This window comes from Leopardus geoffroyi, chromosome A2 (genome assembly GCF_018350155.1).
Source record: "Leopardus geoffroyi isolate Oge1 chromosome A2, O.geoffroyi_Oge1_pat1.0, whole genome shotgun sequence".
Lineage (NCBI taxonomy): Eukaryota > Metazoa > Chordata > Mammalia > Carnivora > Felidae > Leopardus > Leopardus geoffroyi.
The window spans coordinates 46,456,864-46,471,697 of NC_059331.1; the positions used below are offsets into that span (position 1 = coordinate 46,456,864).

Genomic DNA, 14,834 nt, shown 5'->3' on the forward strand with positions numbered 1-14,834 from the left:
AGCCCTATATAATCCACTTGCCACCTACTTTTCCAACCTAACCATCAACTTACATCACAATCCCCCTCGTTCATCACTCCCTCATTACTGGTCATGCTGGCTCCTATTCTTCATTTAGGTTTACGCTCAAGTGTCAGAGAAGCCATCCCAGACCCCACAAATAAAAGAGCCAAAAGAACCCGACCACAGTACATTACAGCCACTTTCTATCCTGTTACTCTCTTTACTTTATTCATAGACCTTTAGCATAGTCCATTACAACTTCACTTGTTTAGAGTCTTATAGAGTTCAACCTTCAAGAGACTGAGGACTCATACCTGCTTCCCTGTTGTATCCACAGCACTCAGAACACTGCCTCGCCCATAGCACATACGAGATAAACATTTGTTTAATGAATAAATTCACCTGTTCCTGAGGTTTCCATGTTTTCCAAACCCCTCCCCACTTCGGGTGACCATGTTCTGGATAAATACCAATTTTAGATATAGTCTTTCAATGGGATGTCCTTTTGTAAAGACAGAGACTCAGCTCCTGGCTTATGAGTTTTACACAGTGGGAAAGGTCCTATACTGGTTCTCAGGGACTAATAGGTAGGTACCACCCTCGACATTATCCAGAACTGAGGCAAACCATTTCCCCTCCTGGGCCACAACTGCCTCATCTATAAAGAAAGGGTTTTTTGCCAAATGGTTTTGAAAGTTCCATTAACTCAAAATTCTCATTTTTGCATAACTTCTTCTTAAAGCTGGATCTCTCCTAGGCATGACTCCCTACTCAATAGTCAATCTTTGTCTCACTTTAGAGGTTTACAATGCAGACACCAATATTTGGGAGGTACGGGGATGTGAGAATCATTATTACTTCTTCATCGAAGTCAAATCACAAAAGACCTAGGACTTGGAAAGAAACTTAAGGGGGTACCTGGGTGGCTCAGTTACTTAAATGTCCAACTCTTGATCTCAGCTCAGGTTTTGATGTCAGAGTGGTGACTTCAAGCCCCGTGTTGGGTTCTGTGCTGGGTATGAAGCCTACTAGAAGAAGAAGTAGGAGAAGAGGAAGACGAGGAAGAAAATGGAAAAGAAAGAGAAGAAGAGGAAGAGGAGGAGAAGGAAGAGGAGGAGGAGAAACTTAAGGACTCCTTAAAGAGATATTTCAAGTCGGAGCCTCTAGAACCCCAATATGCCTTGCCTCATTCACACTCATTCTGATCAGGTGCCTTGTTTCAGAGCAGGTTGGAAAAAAAAACTATGCCCTGTTATCCTATTGTATTGGGTTCTCACCTTCCAGGGTTATCAGGCTTTGCTTCCTGAGCCTACACCACACATTGACTCCTCAATCAGACAGACAACTATTCTTTTCAAAAACAGACACAAAATACAGTTGTGTGACTATGTTTTCTTCTTATCTTATCCCGTCAGCCACCCCTGGACCACCCTTCCCAAATAACTCAGTTACTGTGAACCTACCTCAACCCCGATTGACTAAGCCAGTGTTTTCTTGCCAAGAAAAAGCAACTTTCCAACATGAGACAGGTCATGTGAGGTCTGAGCCCCGTAGCTTTCAAAAACTAAATGCTCTAATAGATGATACCCAAATGGCATTCTTTCATTTTTTTGGCAAATATTTATTAGGTGCTTAAGCGATAGTTACTATGCTGGGGACATAGTGGTATAGTGCATTCTCACGCACCATTATAAAATATACCTGGTAAAGGGGAAGGCATTCAACAAATACCTACAGAAACAATTATAAGTGAGACAACTGACATAAAAAGAAAGCACAAGAAGCGACAAGAATAAATGGAACAATCTAAATCTGGAATATGGGACAAGAGAAAGCCATTTCAAATGGACTTCCCAGAGTAAATGTAGCTAAGACCAGACCATAGAAGGCTGAAGGTGAGTAGCCAGAGCATAGGAACATAGTAGGTCCTTCACCAGATGCTTTGCTCTAGTTGATCCCAAAATTAGTTATTCCATATCTGCAAGGCTTCCCTTAAATGCTTCTTCCTCACACAGTCCTTTCCTGGTCAACAACAAATGCAGCTCTCCAGGCACCTCCCCTAACTGCTCCACAGCATTCCTTACCACAGCACCTGTCCATGCCCTTCCCAATTCATTTCTCAATGTTATTTCATGCTACCTCCAGGACATTCCACAATGGTATGGATCTCACATATTCTCATTCTTTTTGAAAAATTTAAAAAACATGATGTATGTGTCTTCGTTTTTATTTCTCTAAAACATTTGATATAAAAAAATTCATAAATCAGAAAAAAACATCTAATTTTGGTTTAGAGCCTATATGACCCCATCCCTTAAATTGTGAGCCTGTAAAGGGCAACAGGGTGGAATATCTTCCATTTCTGTATTCTCAGGAATAGCAAAGTATCTGGAGGACAGTAGGACATTTTTGATTGTTTGCTAAAGAGGCCACATTTTAAGCCAAAAAGCAAACTTTCAAACAGAGGGAGGTAGACTCATTTCCATCACTAGAAGAAGTCAAAGAACACACCACAGGGATAATGGCAGGTAATTAAGGAGGCATGAATCCAAACAACTACTCAAAAAATACGTCACTGTACATAGTCAAAAGAATTGAAAGCAGGCACTCAGACACTTGTAGACCAATGTTCACAGCAGCATTATTCACAAAAGCCAAAACAGCTATTAGATGTTAAATAGCCAGAAACAGCATAAATGTCCATTAACAGATGAACAGATAAACAAAATGTGGTCTATAGAAACAATGGAATATCATTCAGCCTTAAAGAGATGAAATCTAATACATGCTGTAACATAAATGAAACTTGAAGACATTTTGCTAAGTCATGTAAGCCAGACACAAAAGGACATTTCTATGAGACACAGAGAGTAAAGAAACTTATAGAGAGACCAAGTACAATCAAGGTTACCAGGTGATGGGAGGGAAGGGAGAATGTGAAGTTATTGCTTCATGGGTACAGAGTTTCTGTAAGGGATGGTCAACAAATTCAGGAAAAATACAGTGATGATGACTGCATGACATTGGGAATGACTTACTGCCAGCGAACTGTATGCTCAAAAATGGTTAAAAAAGGGGTGCCTGAGTGACTCAGTCGGTTAAGCATCCAACTTCAGCTCAGGTCGTGATCTCGATTCGTGAGTTCCAGCCCCACATCGGGCTCTGTGCTGACAGCTCAGAGCCTGGAGCCTGCTTCAGATTCTGTGTCTCCCTCTCTCTCTGCCCCACATCCCACTCATACTCTGTCACTCAAAAATAAATAAACATTAAAAAAAATTTTTTTAATGGTTAAAATGTTAAATTTTATGTTTTTGTATATTTTCACCACCCCCACTAAAAAAAGGAAAAAAAAAAGAAAAAAGGAAAAAAAGAAAAAAAGAAAACGAAAGGATGTATCACTGATATTTCTCCAGCCAAGGACTCTGAGATAATCCAAGAGGATTTATTCCACAATACCAAATCTTTTCAAAATATCATTACAACTTGGCAGAGTGCTATATATGATGTTATCAAATCTTACAAATGGGCAACAGTAAAGCAAAGCAAAGAAAATTTAACTCAATTTTCAATTAGAGATAGCACACTGGAAGAAGCCAGCATAATGACATTTACTAAAAGACTTTTTATGTGCTAAGTACTGTAGTAGGTGGCTCTTTGTACATGAATTTGATCTTTACAATACTCTCCTAGTTAGGCATTATTACCCATACAAGAAATTGATTAAAAGAAGCAAAATGCTAGTTACAGTAAAGAAAAAAATAATTAACCACAGTGATGCACTGGCAAAAAAGGAATGAAGAAACAAAACTACAAAATCACCACTGGCAGTAAACAAGACAAAACTTGGGGTCTACACCTAACCAGGTTACCAGATTAACTGCCTTTAAAAAAAAACAAAAAAACAAAAAAACCCCTCAACATTTTCCTGAGAATTATATCAAGACCAGAAACTCAACACTGAAGGGAAAAGAAAATGAACCAGTGCCAACCATAAGATACCCCAGATGGAATTATCAAAGACTTTTTTTAAGGGCATGGAGCCCAACACAGGGTATGAACTCACAACCCTGAGATCAAGAATTGTACACTGAACTGACCAAGCCACCCAGGCACCCCGGAATTACCAAAGACTTTAAAGCAGCTATTACAATCATCAGCTATGAAGTAAAGGTGAATATTCTTGAAATGAATAGATAGGTAGGAGTTATCAGCAGAGAAACAGGAACTATTTTTTAAAAAGAAACTTTAGAGGGGCACCTGGGTGGCTCAGTCGGTTAAGCGGCCGACTTCAGCTCAGGTCATGATCTCGCGGTCCGTGAGTTCGAGCCCGCGTTGGGCTCTGTGCTGACAGCTCAGAGCCTGGAGCCTGTTTCAGATTCTGTGTCTCCCTCTCTCTGACCCTCCCCCGTTCATGCTCTGTCTCTCTCTGTCTCAAAAATAAATAAATGTTAAAAAAAATTAAAAAATTAAAAAAAAATAAAAATAAAAAAACTTTAGAATTGCAAAATATAATATCTAAAATTAAAAATTCACTGGATAGGCTCAAGAGCACAATGACAATAACAGAAAAGGGGGAACTTGAAGATATATCAATAGAAAGTACACAATCTAAAAGAACAGAGAGAAAAAAACAATTTTCAAACAATGAAGAAAGCCTTAGGAACATGTAGGATAATATCTACATGGGATAACACCCATGCATTGGAGTCCTAAAAAGAAAGGAAACATTAATGTTGAAAAAAATATTTGCCAAAATGGCTGAAAACTCCCCTAATGTGGTTAAAGCCATAAATCTACAGACCAAGGACCTCAAAAAATAGGATAATCCGTAAATCCTAAGAAAACCCCAAATGTCCAAATCATAATCAAACTACAAAGACAAGATTTTTTTTTAATTTTTTTAATGTTTATTTATTTTTGAGAGAGGGAGAAAGGGAGAGCACAAGCAGGGGAGGGGCAGAGAGAGAGGGGGACACAAAATCTGAAGCAGGCTCCAGGCTCTGAGCTGCCAGCACAGAGCCTGATGCAGGGCTCAAACTCACGAACTGCGAGATCATGACCTGATCCGAAGTCTGATGCTTAACCGACTGAGCCATCCGGGTGCCCTAAGATTTTTTAAGTCTTGAAAGGAGCCAGAAAATAATGACACTAATAGATATAAGAGAACAGTGATTGAACTGGTGCTATCAGAAACCACATGACTAGAAAAGAGTCAAACATTTTCAAAGTGATGAAAGAAGTGCCAACCCAGAGATCTGTTGTATCCAGTGAAAATATCCTTCAGGAATGAAGGGGACATAAAGACATGTCTCATCTCAGATGAGAACAAACTAAGAGAATTCATGGATATAAGACTTGTTCTCACATAAATGCTAACAGAAGTTATTTAGGTTGAAAGGAGATAATACCAGAGGAAAACAGGCAACTTCTGAAATAAAGAGCAACAGAAATGGTTTGGGTAAATATAATAGATTACTTTTCTTCTTTAAATTAAAAATATAGGGGCACCTGGGTGGCTCAGTCGGTTAAGCATCCGACTTGGGCTCAGATCATGATCTCACTGTTCATGAGTTTAAGCCCCGCGTCAGGCTCTGTGCTGACAGCTCAGAGCCTGGAGCCAGCTTCAGATTCTGTGTCTCCCTCTCTCTCTCTCTCTGCCCCTCCCCCACTTGTGCTCTGTCTCTCTCTCTCTCACTCAAAATTAAATAAACATTAAATATATATATATATATGTGTGTGTGTGTGTATATATATATATATATATATATATATATATATATGATGTTGCAAACAAAAATTATAACACCATCTTGGGTCTTTTCAATGTATAGAGATGTACTATATATGCCAAGTATAGCACAGGGGTAAAGGAACCTATATGGTTATGAGGTACTTACATTTACTTGAAGCATTAAAACGTTAACTCTATGATAGACTGTGAGAAGTTATGTACACATCTTGTAATCCTTATGGCAACTACTAATATTACCAAAGACATAGCCAAAAAGCAACGAAAATTAAAATAAAATATATAAATGGAATATATATACCTATAGATTCAAAAGTGGGTTTAAGAGATTGACAAGGGCTGACTCACACCTAACTGGAGTCCCTAAGAGGGGTAAGTGAGAATGAAGAAAAAGCAATATTGAAAACAATAATTGTTAAGAATAGTCTGAAGTTGGGGCGCCTGGGTGTTGGTTAAATGTCCAGCTCAGGTCTTGATCTCAGGGTCGTGAGTTGGAGCCTTGTGTTGGGCTCCACGTGGGGCATGAAGCCTACTTAAAAAAAAAAAAAAAGACTCCACAGTTGTTTAAGAAACAGTCCTCAGATCCAGGACGCCCAATGACACTCAAGCTGGATAAATGACAGAAATCAACACCTATAAATATCACAGTCCAAATGTATAATCACAAAGACAGGAGATAATCTTAAAAGCAGCCAGAGCCAGATCACCTGCACAGGAAAAGCACCAGACTGAAGAATGGCAACAACAGAAGCCAGAAGACAGTGAAATCATCTCTTCGGTGAACAGACAGCAAATAATTGCCAATCTCAAGTTTTTACTTCATGAAAATATCTTTCAACAATAAAACAAAATTAAAGATATTTTCAAACTATTAATAACAAGAACATTTACTACCAAAGGATGTCTTTTAGTCAGAAGATACATTCTGTCTGGCATGCAGAAAGGAGGGCGCAGACAGCAGTAATTATAGCCACAACTGAATATTGATTATATAGAAATGTATTGATAACATCTAAGTACTGGAGGAAGAGAACAAATTGGAATAAAATAGTGGATATCAGTAATACATAAGTTGGATGGGGATGATGAGAGCACGGTCCTAGTATTATAGAGCAGAAAAATGAACAGACTAAAAGTTAGACTTTAAATGAATGTTACAATAGTTTAGTAAATGAAGATACATACATATAGAACTTCTAAGGAGACAAGTGAAATTAGAATGAGGAGAAAAGAGAAAAATATGCAAGAAACTGAAGAAAAAAGAAGAGAAAAAAATGTGATAAAGAGAAAGAAAAAAATAAAATGGTAGAAATAAAGCCAATACATAGGTAATCATAATAAACTATATATAAACATAAATAAACTCTTGACTGAAAGACAAAGACTATTGGAATGGATTTCTTAAAAACAGTTATATGCTGGGGTTCTGGGTGGCTCAGTCGGTTAAGCATCTGACTCTTGATTTCAGCTCAGGTCATGATCTCGTGGTTTCTGGGTTCGAGCCTCTTGTTGGGCTCTGTGCTAACAGCACAGAGCCTGGCTGGCATTCTGTCGTTCTCTCTGCCCCTTCACCACTCACTCTCTGTCTCTCAAAATAAATAAATGAACTTAAAAAAATAAAAATAAATAAAAACATCTGTATACTATTTACAGGAGATATACTTAGGTGTGCCCCACTGGCTCATTTGTAAAAGCATATGACTCTTGATCTCAAGGTCATGAGTTCAAGCCTCACACAGGGTATAGAGATTATTTAAATAAATAAAACTTTGGGGGAAAAAACCCAAAAAATCTACCTAAAAACATAGATACAGATAGAATGAAAATGAAAAGACGGAAAAGTATGTATTAGATAAAAATTAGACAAAAGAAAGCTTGTGCACCTATGTAGATATCAGAAAAAATAGACTTGAAGATAAAATTTACTAGAGAAAAAGAGAATCCCTTTTTACAAACCACAAAACATTTAATTCAACAAAAAGAATACATTTCTACACTTATGCACTTACAATTTCAAGCTTAACAGCATAGCTCTGAAATATATAAAGCAAAAACAGACAGAATCACTAAGAGAAATGATACTGGACATTAGAAAATATTTAGGTTTAAATACAACTATACTATAGAATGTGGAACTAATGGGATCATAAAAAAAAAATCTGTAGATCAAAATGCTTAAAAAAGATGACCCAAAACTTTCAAAATAAACTCTCAAACTTGAAAAGTCAAAAAAAAAAAAAAAAAAAAAAAGAGTAGCAAAGAAATTAAGTGCCTTTTCCCAAAACCAACTGGTAAAAGGCATAGCTGAGGTTTAAAACCAGGTCTCCCTCACTCCAAGGCTGTGATCATTTCCTTATGGCTTCTCTGAATAAACAAGCCCCAAAATCAGTTTGAGAAACAAAAGCCTCATTGGTCCTGTGAAAGCAGAAACTTCTTAAAGCCAAAATGAAGTTGTTCAGGGAAACCGTGGTTGAGCTACCAGAAAAGTAAAACTTCTAACATCAAAAACGAGCCTGAGCCATTTATCCATCAGGTTCATGTTTTGAGTCATTTGAATTTACTTTTCCTACGTACTGGAACTTGCCTTTCTGAACACTTTCTGGCTTGGCTTACACTAGTTGACTTACCAGGGCTTTTTCTAAAAATTATTTTTGCGGTATGACCTCAGAATCTTGCTGGGCCCCAAGGCATTTCTCATTACAACCCATGCACATTTAGGTAACTGAATCACATCCTTACTAACGGCTCTCTTTCTACCTCAGAGTCGTCACCCAGTTGTGATTATGTAAGAGACAGTCAGGCTGCATTACTCCTTGCAGCCTCATCCAAATAACACAGTACCCAGCATTACTTGGGCAGGAGACGGCTGTCTCGAAATTGTTTTTTACTTAAAAAAAAAAAAAAAAAATGACTTGGTAATTCTGATTCCTCACTTGAAATTGGCTTTCAGTTAAAAAGAACTTCTCAAAATAGTCTACCCTCCTCCTTTATCAAGGACACCTATTCAAATTTGTTTCCTTAAAATGTTAGCAAATTCAGAAAGTGCCAAACCACAAACCAAGAGCAACTGTTTTCACCCCACCCCATGGCCATTCTTCATGTCAAAGATTTATAAGACAAATTAATAATACAATTATTAAAAAGAAGGTACTTTTTAAACATTAAATATTTTAAACACTATCTTTTTCAACAATAGAAGGGTTAAGTAGATTAAAATACCATAAAACAAAAATAGCACAGCAACAAAAACTAGCGTTAATCCTTTAAAGGATTTAAAAGCTATACCTTTTAAGACGATTGTTTCAAATTGAGCATTCAAAAGGTAATCACAACAGGGGCGCCTGGGTAGCTCAGGTTAAGCATTCAACTGTTGATTTCAGTTCAGGTCATGACCTCAGAGGTTCCTGGGACTGAGACCCGAATCAGGCTCTATGCTTAGCAGGGAACCTGCTTGGGATTCTCTCTCTTCCTCTCTCTCTGCCCTTCCCCTGCTCACTAAGGCACTCTGTCTCTCTCAAAATAAATAAACACTTTTTTTAAATCCCTTCAAATGATAATCACAACTAAGTAGATTTCATCATGCACATGTACTCTGTTTTAAACAATTAAATTCACACAGTTTCAGATATTTTTGCGGGAAAACCCTAAAAGCCAGTTCAATGTCTTGCCTCAAAACTTTACATTAAAAAAAAAAAAAAAAAAAAAACCTACCTAAGATGAAAGCAGCAGTATAATTTTTGGATCTCTCCAAATCTATGCATAAAACAGACAAAGCAACTAAACAGCAACATCAAAAACCTAAGAACAATGTATACAACAAACACCATATTATCTGAGGTCTTGTCATAGGGCTCAAACACGAGTCTGATCAGGCCTGTGGATCCAGCTCCCAGACCACAGGAAATGCAGAAAACAGGTGAAGTGCACCATGCGACGGAAAACAACAAGATTCAGACCAGGGAAACGTCCACAGGATTCTTCCAGAAATAAACTGTTAAGGATAAAAAGGGGGGGGGGGGCGGTGGAGGAAAGAGGACAATGGAAGGGAAACTTGTGATTTAAAATGTCTTGAAAAAGCCACAAATTTATGCTTAAATGGGTAGGATTAAACTATAGTATAGTAGTCTTGGGATGTACAAATGGTGATAATACTATAAAGAAATACAGGGAAGCATTTACTTTATTTTTTTTAAGTTTACTTATTTATGTTTGAGAGAGAGAGAAAGCATGACTGGAGGAGGGGCAGAGAGAGAATCCCAAGCAGGCTCTGAGCTGTCAGCACAGTCTGACTGGGGCTCGAACCCATGAACTGTGAGATCATGACCTGAGTCAAAGGTGGACAGTTAACCGAGTGAGCCACCCAGGTGGCTCAGGAAGCATTTACTTTAAAAAGCAGGATAGCTTGATCTGATCTCAGCTCAGGTCTTGATCTCACAGTCATGAGTTCAAGTCCCGCACTGGGCTCTGCACTGGGCATGAAGCTTACTTAAAAAATAAAAAAATAAAAAGCAGGATAATGGCAACTTTAGGGACAGAGAAGGGGGACAAAGCTGTGGTTCATGGAGGGGGTTATTGGGACAGGCAGCGAAATTCTTGTTCCTGACTTAAGTGATAGTTACAAACATGCTCACCTTAGAACACTCAGTAAGCTAAACATTTGCTTTGTGCGGTTTTCTGTATTTGTGTTTTATTTTACAATAAAAAGGCTTTATTAAAGGAAAATCTGTATCACCAGTGCTGTCACAAAAAGAACATTTATGACATTTAAAATAATTACACTCATTTAAAAGTTGTATGAATTATTTTAAATAATTATATGAAAATAAATAACATTATAAAATAATTACATGAAAGTAAACAATATTACTAAATTCTGTTAGCTACTGTAGCCTGGGTAAGGTTCCAAGGTCAATTTTGCATGTTTAAAAGGAGACTAACAAGTGTCACCTAGTGCTAATGACGTTAGCACTCAAATGAGACTTACGCCTTGACGTATTCAGGTTTAGGAAGAGACCTGAAAAGGGAATATCTGTCTCACTCCATGATTCAGGATTAGCTTATGCTTAGCTGCATACCACCTTAACTTAACTCCTGTTTCACTTCAAGTCCCCTCCTGGGCCATCCCATATGCTATGCTTGTGGAAACACTGGGTTAAAAAAAGGTCTGGTGCATGAGGCTATGTCAGGCCTAAGAAGGGGTTGAAAACAAAAACTTAGCTCTCTCAAATCATGAATAGATTCATCGTATTCATTCCAGCCGTTTCTAAACATGCTTAAAAGGTTTGCTTTTCCATTATGAGCATTTAAGCAAGTGAGCAACACTAGGATCCCGTGAGAGCGGCTTGTTATTGTCCTAGTTACAGCCACACACTCTTCGCTAGGCACTTACAGGGCACCTTCAGAGCCTAGCAATAATCTGCCTGTGCCTTTATGCCTAATGTGTTTGGAGGTTCTCAAGTGACAGGAGGCTCTGTATCTAAAAGAGCAAATTACAAAAATAAGCACAGAGGCCCTCCCTCATCTGAGCTCCATATCTTAGAACAAGGTACTGCATCCTGAGTTGCTGGCTCATCAACCCTAGGCCAATGTGACCTCAAAGGCCTTTAAAAAAAAAAAAAAAAAAAGGATCGGATTACATAGTAGACTTGTAATAAAAACTTGTAATGAGCAAAGAAAACTGAAATTTAGATGCAGCTTGGTCACGTTTTAAAAACATTTATGTAAAACACATACAAAAAAGTGGCCTGATTCTCCTATAAATGAATTGAGAGCAAGTCTGGTTTCATCTCATGTCTCCCCCATCACTTTTGCTACAGTCATTGGAAAAGAAAGAAAACGGGAGCCAGGACAGTTTAATTTTTTTGGCACTACTGCTCACAAGAGAGAACAGTGACACCAATACAGAAAGACCAAGTTCAGCCAACTGAAAGGGAATCTGTGTAACAAAGGAAGATTAGGGTTGAATTCCTGTTTTCAATCTCTGTATCTTAATCAGTCTCCCTTGCAATCAAGGCGGCCCCCAATTCCCATCTCTCTCACCACCTCCTGCCTCTTCTGCATTCCCTACCCTCTTTGTTTTGTGAACCTTCAACCTCCTAGCTTACCCACACCCCTTTCCTTGTTCTTATACTTTCTGCCTCCTTCTGAGACATGTGTGTAAACAAATATTCAAACATACAGAAATCCCAAGTTCTGCTCACCACACAGGTTATGGAAGCCCAGTGCACTATTCCCATGATTTCTGAGAAAAACACACCTAATTCGCATTCCCTGGATCCTCTCTATGAAAGCAGGTACACCCTGGGTGGTAAGGCCAGTTCCGTGGCTCAGTGTCTTGTGACTATCCAGAGCAAAGGTCCCCCTTTCATGAATACTACTCTGATCATAGGAATTCATGAATGTTTAATTAAATAGGAAGCTCTCTCTCCACACTGGCACCTGATGAGGTCAAGACTTTAAGAAGAGAACTTAAAAAAAAAAATTCACAGGGGCGCCTGGGTGGCTCGGTCGGTTAAGCGGCCGACTTCGGCTCAGGTCATGATCTCACGGTCCGTGAGTTCGAGCCCCGCGTCGGGCTCTGTGCTGACAGCTCGGAGCCTGGAGCCTGTTTCAGATTCTGTGTCTCCCTCTCTCTCTGCCCCTCCCCTGTTCATGCTCTGTCTCTCTCTGTCTCAAAAATAAATAAATGTTAAAAAAAATAAAAAATAAATAAAAAAAATTCACATTTAAGCCTCCATTCTAGACATGACTGTAAGTAAAAGAAACCCAGAAACATCTAGTGGACAGCTGAGTTTTCCTCAGCAACACAATGTGTCACTCAGGTGCACAAGACAGAAACCCAAGTCAGACCCAACACTTCTTCAAACACCATCCTGGACTTGAGGCATTTTCAATTCAAGGTGGTCTGGCCCATGGGCCTGTTAGCACAATAAAATCTAGAGCAGAAATGGTTAGGTGCTGGGGGTGATGAGGAGGGTGGCACTTGTAGTTTGGAGTTTTCAAGCCCTTTCCAACAAGCAGTAGAAAAATGTGAGAGTCTGTTTAAACATTACTTACTGCCTGCTGGATATCAGTCTTCACTTGCTCACTCAACATGCCTTCAAAGACAAAGGAGTCACCAAACTTCTCAGCCTGAAAGGAAAGAAGGCAATAAAAATCCAGGAAGGTTGGAGTAACATGTTTCACCAGTACCATTTTTTTTGCACACTGTTAAAGTGATTCTTCTTGTCCAGATGAACTTAAGTTTTTCTTATGACTTCCCAGAGGATTCAGAAATGACTTAAAAGCATCTGGCTTCCTATTAAAACAGGTTAATATCACTTACAGAGGCCACTGTCTTTTCAGGTTCATTTAGCTGATAAGAACGCAGACTGGAAGAGATTAGCTTTTGAGAATGTGATTGCTCCTGTTGATGGAAATGCATCTCCCCAAGTATTACAAATGACTTGGAAATAATAGTATTCCTTACATGTCAGATTACATAATCAACCTTTGTCCTTTGTTCTGCTGCTGCAATCTAGCTAAAAGAACTAAATGGCATTGCTTGCTGATATTCTGATATGATACTCTGGCTCCATGAAAGTGTCAACTGTGTTTATAAATCTCAAGTGGCCAATTCAAGCATCAGATGGAAATTTGTATTTTGATTATTTTCGTTTAACATTACCGTCTCAAGTCCTCATCTACCTGGTCTTATTTGTTGCATGTGACCTCATTCTGCAAATGCCTACATTAACCCCTTGGTCTCCATGGTTCTATTCTGCTAGTTTCCCTCCTCTTTCTGACTCTTCCTCCTCATCCCCTGAAATACACAGACTCTTCTTCTAGTCTCTAGACCACTATTCCTCCCTAGTGCTCTGTCTGGGCTCTCTACTCTTCTCTCACTACATCAGTGGCTCTTGGGCTTTACGCAGTGGAGATCACCTGGCCAGCCTATCAAAACTACACATTACTGCTTCTCAGTTCCAGAGATTCTGATTCTGGAGGTCTGGGGTGAGGTCAAGGAACCTGCATATGTGAACAGCTCAGCTGGTGATTCTAACACAGGTGGTCCAAGAGATCACACTTTGAGATACAGTGACAAACTGCTACACAAAATCCTTCAGTCTCATCCCTTTAATGGCCACCAGCACACACTGTAATTGACCCTCACATCTCTACCTCCAGTCCTATCCCCACTAGATGATATTAACCGCTTACTGGATCCCTGTAGTTCAGGCCTTACAGACAGCTCAAACTCCTTTTCCTCATCAGAGCTCATCATCTTTTCTTCTCCCCTGCTCTTCTTCCTTCTTCCCTTGTGGGGACATGCCTAAGCATCTAAGCCAACCCTTCATCCAATGAACATGTATCAAACACCCATCTCTGTTCTGTGCCTGACTATGAACTAAATGACAGAGATACAAGATCAATATAAAATAGGCACAGTCCCTGTCTTAAGAGCAGTTACTTGGTGCAAGGGGAGGATGCAGACAAAAAAAAAATCGAATCAAAGAAAAAAAAAAAAAGAAGAAAATAATTACAATTTACTTGACCCTGTAAGATGAAGAGTATCAAGAAAAGCCTCTGTTTGATAGAGTGCGCCAAGAAAGCCTTCTTGAGAAGGAAACATTAAGCTGACACAAATCAAGAAAGAGAAGAAGCCAGCCACAGTAAGAGGGGGACAGGCAAGGAGAGAGGGGAACTCCAAGCAGGGAAAAAAAATATGGACCACTGGGGTACCCAGGAGGCTCAGTCGGTTAAGTGTCTGACTCTTGGTTTCAGCTCAGGTCATGATCTCAAATTCGTGGGTTCAAGCCCTATGTCAGGGTCTATGCTGACAGTGTGGAGCCTGCTTGGGATTCTCTGTTTCCCTCTCTCTCTCTCTCTCTGCCCCTCCCCAACTCACGCTTTCTTTGTCTCTCTCAAAATAAATAAATAAACTTTAAAAGAAAAAAATACGGCTGAGATCTCAAGATGGAAAAGAATGCTGAGTTTTCAAGGAATAGAAACAAGACCAGCTGGGCTAGAACATGGTGAGTAAGTAGAATGTGATATGAAATGAAGATGCAGGGGAAGAAAAAAAATGTAGTGTCATAAAAAA

At 39.1% G+C, this 14,834-nt stretch overlaps 1 protein-coding gene across 1 annotated transcript in view; it reads right to left on the reverse strand.

The window, feature by feature from the left end:
- Nucleotides 1–14,834, reverse strand: part of SUMF1 (sulfatase modifying factor 1) — a 96,400-nt gene that overhangs the window by 61,256 nt on the left and 20,310 nt on the right. Inside the window, exon 3 of the mRNA XM_045493608.1 lies at nucleotides 12,809–12,883. Within this exon, the coding sequence (XP_045349564.1) occupies nucleotides 12,809–12,883 (75 nt within the window). The remainder of the gene's footprint in view (nucleotides 1–12,808; nucleotides 12,884–14,834) is intronic.